Source organism: Pygocentrus nattereri, chromosome 2 (assembly GCF_015220715.1).
Source record: "Pygocentrus nattereri isolate fPygNat1 chromosome 2, fPygNat1.pri, whole genome shotgun sequence".
Taxonomy (NCBI): Eukaryota; Metazoa; Chordata; class Actinopteri; order Characiformes; family Serrasalmidae; genus Pygocentrus; species Pygocentrus nattereri.
In genome coordinates this window covers 30,645,429-30,653,776 of record NC_051212.1, presented here as the reverse complement: position 1 = coordinate 30,653,776, position 8,348 = coordinate 30,645,429, and the positions used below count along the sequence as shown (strand labels likewise).

Genomic DNA, 8,348 nt, shown 5'->3' with positions numbered 1-8,348 from the left:
CCAGGAATATGTTTGCTAGGAGAAAATCTATTTGTTTTACTGATGAAGAGCAGATAAATAAGAGACCAAAACAAAAATGGTGCTGATTATTTACACAGAGCGACAAGCTGAAAATAGTCATAAAAAAAAAAAAAAAAAAAAAAACAGCAAAAAGGTCTCATAGAGTTTCGGTTCAAATTAAACATGACCTTCGCGTCAATTGTGGTCAGCTCCTCAACTTTTTCAGAGGGCGCGTGGAGGGTCGTAGGTCATCTTCTCCATGAGCAAAAAGGCAGTCTTCAGTGGACAGTGGGCATCCATGGGGGTGGTGGGTGTGGAACCAACACAGTCTGGTCTTTAGCGCTCCTGAGGTTTGGGATTTAGGCTTTGAGTTTACCCGCACTGGGCCACCGTTGCGCCAGTCCCGAATGTGTACTCGTCCACCTTCCACTGCGGAGAAGAGGAAGGAAAACACAGAGCTCTCTCAGTGAGAACCAGCGATTCATGATCAGAACTGGCCACATTACTATAATAATAGATTGGTTATTATTATTTATTACAACATAACTCCTAACAGACTTGCCAATTGATTCATTTACTTTTAGATGTAAAGACCACATGGGCCTGTCTAATTAGTTAGTTGGTTAGTGAATTAGTTAGTGAATGAGAGAGCAAGACAGTTGAGTTAGTCAGTAAGTGAGCCAGTTGAGCTAGTTTAACAATGAGTGAGCGAGTCAGTTCAGTTAGTGAGCCAGTTGAGATAGTCATTCAGGGAAACAGTGAGTGAGCTATTTGAGTTAGTCAGCCAGTGAACAAGTGAGTGAGTAAGTTGGATTAGTCAGTCAAATAGCCAGTTGAGTTAAAGAGTGAGTGAATGAGTCAATGAGAGAGAGTAAGTGAATGAGTGAACAAGTCAGACCACAAAGTGCAAGCTTAGTGTAAAGAGTAAATACAAAATTCTCTTTGGTGCCCCTTTTTTTCTTTTAAAGACTGTCAGTTAATTTTTCTGTAAATAAATCAGAATCAGTCATTAACATAACGGCCAAACAATCTGTACATCCAACACAAGTTCTCAACTCATGACAAATCCCGATTATCACCAAAAACTTGGTACAATAACAATTTGAATAGAATTGAGTTCTAGTTAAGCTTGCTTTAGAGGCAAGAATAATACTTCTCTATAAGAGAATAAATATAACCTTGTGTTGGGCACTTGATTCCTCAACAAATGATTTATCTGGCATTTTCCTTATGCTACAGCTGAACAGATGAATTCCATTTTTATCATCTTGCAGATGTGCCTACACTTCACAGTAATACAGATTTATATTAGTCTTCTCAAATGTCATATTTCACAGCACATGTTTGTTGGCATGGCTTCTGTGGTGAAGAAACAGAGTTCTAGCTGTTAAAGTCTCTGTAATAATTAACTGCTACGAATGATCCATATGGTTTTGATAATGACGTTATGACCTAACATGTAAACCTGCACTCTACTAAAACTCTGCACTAAACAAAAAAAAGAGAAAATTTTCCAATATTGTCTACTTTAAAAAGGCTAAGTGCAATGTTTATCTCTGCCAAAATACCTAACTTTGATGTAGTTTTAAAGATAAGAACAAAAGGAATGGCTGTCAAGCATCAATCATATCTGGATAACAAAAGGATATATGGGAATAGTGCCACATACCTCTGAACACCTGGTGGCTGTTTTTCAGCAGAGTCTGCAGACCTCCGCATTCTTTTTTCAGCGTCTGCAGGGTGGACTGGTCCAGGAGCTCAGCTACCTCACGGATAGAGAGAGAGCCTTAAGAGAGAAAGGAAGAAAGAGAGAGGGACAATGAGAAAGTGAGTCATTCTGAGTAAAATAAAATCTCTCAGTTTTGCACTGACAAAGTGCAGAAAAAGCATCAGGATAACAAAAGAAAATGAGAAACGAGTCCACTTTTAACACCTTTTATTCATTTCATTTGTTTTTCTTTTATTCCTATTATGTCAGTACAAGCCATAGTGCAGCATGCTTCACCTCCAATTAGAAACTCAGCATGGCACACAACACACACAGATTCTGCCGAGCCTCGAGAGGAAAATATGCTCCGTCTACCAACAGCCAATGCCTGCTAAAGGTACTTTATTCAAATCCACTCAGAGGCTGCTGTGTTTACCAGAATGCATTAACCTGCCAGATTTCCCAGCGGCCATTTTTGCAACAGCCAGTCTTCGCTACCCAAAGCCCCCAACCCCCCGATAGGCCCTCAATGCCATGCCGTCTCAGCCGAAGGGAACAAACCCAAATGACTGCACCCGTTTTGAGCACCCAAGGTAATGCATGCAGATTGCCAACGAGCCCTCGTCTTGCCCTGAAATGAGAAGTTGGAGCAATTACTTAGTGGCTCAGCCATGCGTCTTTTAGGCATCGCTTGCAAGACAAGTTTAGGCATGGAGAGTGGCTAATGAATGTTATTGTGCGAACATTTCCTGCAAAAAAGGACTGAAAGAATAAGGATTATTTGCCAAGTGAACTACAGCAAAACCGGAGCATTTGCATGATGCAGCTTCAAGCCTTTGGTGGATTTACCACTTAATAGTCAAGTGTTTACATTTTGAAAAAGTCCTCCTCGCACAAAGAAACCTCTTGAGTGTCGCTCACTGCCATTCTTTTCGACAAGTAATCAGCCCGAATATCCAAACTTAGAAGTAGCAGGGCAGATTTCCTAATGGCTCTGGTACGCATGAGAAGCGAGGCAGGTTTCAAATCTTTGGGCTGATGACTTGTTGCCATAGTAACCAGGAGTTGACTCATGGGCTGTGGGACCTGTTGTGCTGTAGAAAGCCCTTACTTCCTAACAGCGGTTGGCCTGCCCAATGGCCAATGGCCTGAATGCAAGTTCATACATTATGACTCACTGAGGGAAGTGCTGGATCTCCTCATTGTCCTGTCCATGCTCTTCTCAAACTTAATGAATAGGAACTAGTCTTCTTAAACTAGGCCTTGGAGGTCAATAGACCTATTAGGTTTTCATGTTTTCTGATGCTTGAAAAGAAAACAAATTGAAAATTTGTTACGTCACCACAATGAAAACTTTACAAGTACTTTGGGTTTTGGGGATTAGACTCCATGCTGCATGATTGACATTACTGAAGTGCGGTTAAATCTGTGCTCTCAGTGGATCTGTTTCCATTCATTTCTTAATCCTGACACATTGTATCTACCGCTATGTGACCAATCAATCCAAAAAGGCAGGTTTAACAGCCTAAATAAGAATAACAGCTAAGTTAGTTTTACCTAAATTTCAGTCATGGCCGCTCAGTGTGCACGTTCATGCTCCACCAGCTTTTTGTTTTGTTTTTAACATCGTCATCAGTCTTCACTCTAAAAAAATAATTCATATATTCAACCAAAAAAATTACTGAATATGGTAAGAAGTACATTCATTACTCAAGTAGTTAATTAATTTTTTTGTACAGTGTATGACTTTGTGTTGGCAAAGATTATTTATCTGCAATAGTGAAAAACACGTATTATTATACATGTTAAGTGTGCAGCATTAAATAACTAGATGCCTTTGTTAGCTGTGAAATATTACCTTGGACATTAGCTACAGAGTGCAGGAGAACAGTGATAGTAGTAACAGTAATATATTTATTTATTTATTTATTACAGTATGTTTGGATATCGACATTGTCTTGACAGTGGAAAATATAAATCTGATATAAATTTAGGTTTACATTACTCATCCCTAGGTGGTAACCCCCTACATTGTGGAACTCACAGTTATTTTAGGATGCCTCTTCTCTGTTAATAAATAAATATTATTGAAGACTCATTTGTTTTTCCTATGTCTTCACTCTCCCTCCTGCCTTTATACTTGTCTATGGTGTCTATTCTGTGCATGTGGTGTTGTCTCATGTCGTTAAATATGTTAGTGTATATGCTTGTTGACTATCTAGTCTTGAACACCTTCCTGTTCGTGTTATATGGTCGTAAAGTGCCCTTGCTCATGAGAAAGGCCCATAAATAAAACTGATGATGATGAAAATGATCTTGATGTGATGTTAAGTGCCCATCGTAACATCAGCACACTGTATACTCCCATAACATCAAAGCTAACTGGAAGAAAAAGGAAAGGTACTAAGTCTGTCTGGATTGGTGTATACACTGCATAATTTAAGTGGGCAGACAATGGCCTAGAATCCATGACGCCAGACACCAGCTTATCTGCAGTCCTAATACAATATCAATAGCCCATTTAGGGCTGCCCTTTAGAGCAGAAGCTACAAATGGGGATTTATGGCTGAGAGGAGCAAAAAGCTGAAAGGTGTCTCACTGTTTGTATTTGTGATCACATGCCTGCCTGGTGTCCTGATCCTTCTACCATGGCTTCAGGTTACACTGACTGTGGTATAAACTGCATTTCTCCTTGATCATTTATAAATTCATTGCTAAACTTTACTATCATGACCTTAATCAGTGGGGAGAAATAGTTAATAAAAAGGAATAGAAATATAAAATAATAAAATTTATCACTATTCGGTAGTGCTGGGTAATTTATTGTCTATATTAATAAATCATGACAGACACAGTAATATTGGCTTTCAGTTTTAGTATTACTTTAAATAATATATTTGACAGATAATGAGTATTACATAAATGGCATAATGTCCATAAGACAGTAGTGTCTGTGTTGCTAGGCTATTGAATTGTTTTTTGTGCATTTTATTCATGGTGTTCAGAACTTTACAGCTAACTATGACATATGACATATTGAGTGCATGTAAAAATGCACAATAACATGCTTAATAGCATGTCAAAACAGTACTTCACAATTAGTAATGCATTCATTTGTATTGTATGTATACCAGGGACAGCCCAATACCCCTTTTTCTTTTCCAAAACAGGTACAAGATTACATAGTACTTTTTGCTGATAGCAGCCTGATACTCTTGGGTGAGGCATGTGCATTACAACCGATTTTGTTATTCGAGTATCCAAAGTATTTAATTAAATTCGCTTTGTCATTCAGTAGTTGCTGTCATGCCCATATTAGGAACTCTAAGCTATCCTTCTCAAAGAGAAAATGAATGCTGGACTATTAGTATTGTGCCCTGTGATCAACAGAAATGTTCCAAAGTCAATACATTTTCCCATATAGACATTTTTCCAAACAACACCACTGGATCTTTTGAATCACAGGGTTGGTAAGAAGCTAAAATTATAGTTTGAGCAGTTGGTGTTGTTCAACTTTGATAGTAGACATTTTATGCAATGTCTTTGGAAAGCAAAGAAGTGCTAGTTCGCTTGCAGTGGGATGTGGCTTTATTTGTATTTTGACTGATAAAATGACCTTGTAATTCAGTGGCACTCAGGAACATTCACTTTTCTCATGGAGAAAATCTGCTTAGACCCAAAGTTCCTAATATGGGCCAGATGCCAACTGCAGAATGATGAATGACTTCAGAGATCTACTGTTTTAGCACAGAGTAGCAGTACTGAGGAAGAATGTGTTCATTACTTTTTTTTAACCGCTAATTTAAATATCATCTGATGCCATCATGTGTGATATATTTTCAAATTTTATCAATGCTGTCCAACACTAATAAATCAGCAATAAAAACTTAGTTAAGAACGAACACCTTTTTTACCTGAACTGTAAGGTGGCATGAATGTAGATCACTCATCACTCCTAGTAGTGGATACTATTATATAATAGTATATAAACTGATAAATCCCTTCTTTATACAATCTCACACACTGTACTTGTTTTAGACGATTACTCAGTTTTGCACTGTCCTAAGTTCACCTGTTCCAGCTTGCTTAAGAGCATGCCATTTAGAACAACTTCTTGAAATACTTCTACATAAATACACACCATGCATAAAACATGATGAGGGTGCATAATTCATGTACGCAACTACATCCAGGAACTCAACAGAGGACATCTCTATTTTGATCTCTCTCCCTCACAGACAAGCTCAGACATTCACACAAACACACACACACACACTCAACTACAGTGCACACCTATGTATGCATGGTCTCCAACACTTCCAAAACTGAAAAAGAACAAATTTGTGCAACGAAAGCAATAATGAACGGAAAAATGTTTGCACGGCTGATAAATGAGCCCCACTGAGTTTAACTGCTTTGTGCAAGTTATAATTAAATAGGAGAGAGGGATGTGTGTGTTTGTGTGCTCGTTGTAAGAAAGGATGTTAATGACTTAGGATTTTAAAAACATCCCAAAGTTCAAAGCAAAATTGGCAGGTGTCAGTCTTCTTTTTTCATTTTCTAACCATTTTATAAACCTTATAACTTACAAAGAGTTATGTTTACTGTGCCTTTAAGACTGATATATTTAAATTACCTACACTATATTTCCAAAAGTATTCACTCACCCATCCAAATCATTGAATTTAGGTGCTCCAATCACTTCCATGGCCACAGGTGTATAAAACCAAGCACCTAGGCCTGCAGACTGCTTCTACACACATTTGTGAAAGAATGGGTCTCTCTCAGGAGCTCAGTGAATTCCAGCGTGGTACCATAATAAGATGCCACCTTTGCAACAATTGCAGTCGTGAAATTTCCTCACTACCAAATATTCCACAGTCAACTGTCAGAGGTATTATAACAAAGTGGAAGCGATTGGGAACGACAGCAACTCAGCCACGAAGTGGTAGGCCACATAAAATGACAGAGTGGGGTCAGCGGATGCTTAGGTGCATAGTGCACAGAGGTCGCCAACTTTCTACAGTCAATCTCTACAGACCTCGAAACTTCATGTGGCCTTCAGATTAGCTCAAGAACAGCGTAGAGAGCTTCATGGAATGGGTTTCCATGGCCGAGCAGCTGCATCTAAGCCTTTCATCACCAAGCACAATGCATATAATTATAGTTTTTCATAGAATATAAAACAAAGTAGTCCAACATTAAATCTGCTTGTTGGCAAAGGTATATGAACCCCTGCTTTTAGTAACTTGTGTGACCGCTATGACTTCAACCAAATGGTTCCTGTAACTGTTGATCAGCCCTGTACATTAACTTGGCCCCTTTCTTTCTTACAGAACTGCTTCAACTCCATTACGCTGGGGTGCTTTAATGGTCAATAAATGCCACGGCTGATAACCTAACTTAGCACTTCAACCATTTTTTGTAGACTACCTGGTTTCTGCAGGACCCACTTTCTGTTTAGGTTCACTTCACAGATGGATTCACTAACATTCTCCTGTAGAATGTCTTGATACAACCCAGAATTCATAGCTCTATCAAATGATTGTTATGGTCCAAAAACAGCAAAGCAGCCCCAAACCATTACACTGCCACTGGTGTGTTTCACAATTGGGATTAGGTTCTTATGCTGGAATGCAGTGTTTTGCCAAACAGTTTTCTGTTTTCAACAGAACATTATTTCGGCAGCCTTCTGGATGATCTCTAGAAAACTTTAAACAGGATGGCCACAATGTTTTTCCTGGAGAGTAGTGGCTTTCTCCATCATTCCATACATACTATTCTTGTTCAGTGTTTGTCTGATTGGGGAATCATGAACACTGATATTAACCAGGGTCTAGATCCTCAGATGTTACTCTAGGGATCTTCATGATCTCCCAGAGTATTAAAAACCTTAGTCCTGAACACATTTTAGTTAAATGACCACTCCAGTGTAGGGCAACAACAGTAGCCAATGTTCTCCATTTGTACTGATCCTCAGTGAATGAGTGAAGTCCACACTCCTAAGAAATTGTTTAGAAATCTCTTCAAGCCTAATGGGCAAATATTTTTTCTGAGGACCTCAGATCTGATCATATATTTAGGTCAACGTCTTGCAGAAATGCACATATTGAAAAAGATTCACAAACTGTCAAGCAGCACTGTAAGCAAAATAAACACTACAAAAATCTAACTGACGTAGTGAGCTAGCTGATGTTGCTTGGTAGCTACTAAGTGCTGGAAGCAAAAAAAAAAATAAAGTTACGAAAGGAGACCTGCATCAGTTCAAAAAGTTTAGATGCATATTTGTTTAGTCTCATGATATTATTTAATAAAAAAAAAAAACAAAATAAAAAAAACCTCTGAGCATACAGCACAAAGCGGCAGGTACTCATTTTCTGTTCTCAAACATGTGAAGCAAGGCCTTTTCACACCGAATATCATTTATCTGTTCAGTGTTTCCGATGACAGTAAATTAATTCAATCATGTGTACAATTGATAATATTCTGTAAACCAATTTTTCAAGTGGTGAAAATGCTTTGAAATTATTTGCATCTGTTTGATTTTTCTGAGAACTTTCATTGGGAACAGAATTTGTTTGTTCTCTACTTCATCATGGATGGTGTTAGTGAATCCAAAAGTAGCTAAAACAGGAGCAGC

At 38.4% G+C, this 8,348-nt stretch overlaps 1 protein-coding gene across 2 annotated transcripts in view; it reads right to left on the bottom strand.

Moving 5' to 3' along the window:
* Positions 1-8,348, bottom strand: part of trmt44 (tRNA methyltransferase 44 homolog) — a 35,545-nt gene that overhangs the window by 13,076 nt on the left and 14,121 nt on the right. For both annotated transcript variants that reach the window (XR_001858507.2, XM_017712574.2), the window contains exons 10-11: positions 1,670-1,786; positions 1-429 (exon numbers count right to left, since the gene is read on the bottom strand). The exon at positions 1-429 is cut by the window's left edge. Coding sequence is in view for 1 of the 2 variants with exons in the window: in XM_017712574.2 (XP_017568063.1) it covers positions 206-429; positions 1,670-1,786 (341 nt within the window). In the remaining variant the exon portion in view is untranslated. The remainder of the gene's footprint in view (positions 430-1,669; positions 1,787-8,348) is intronic.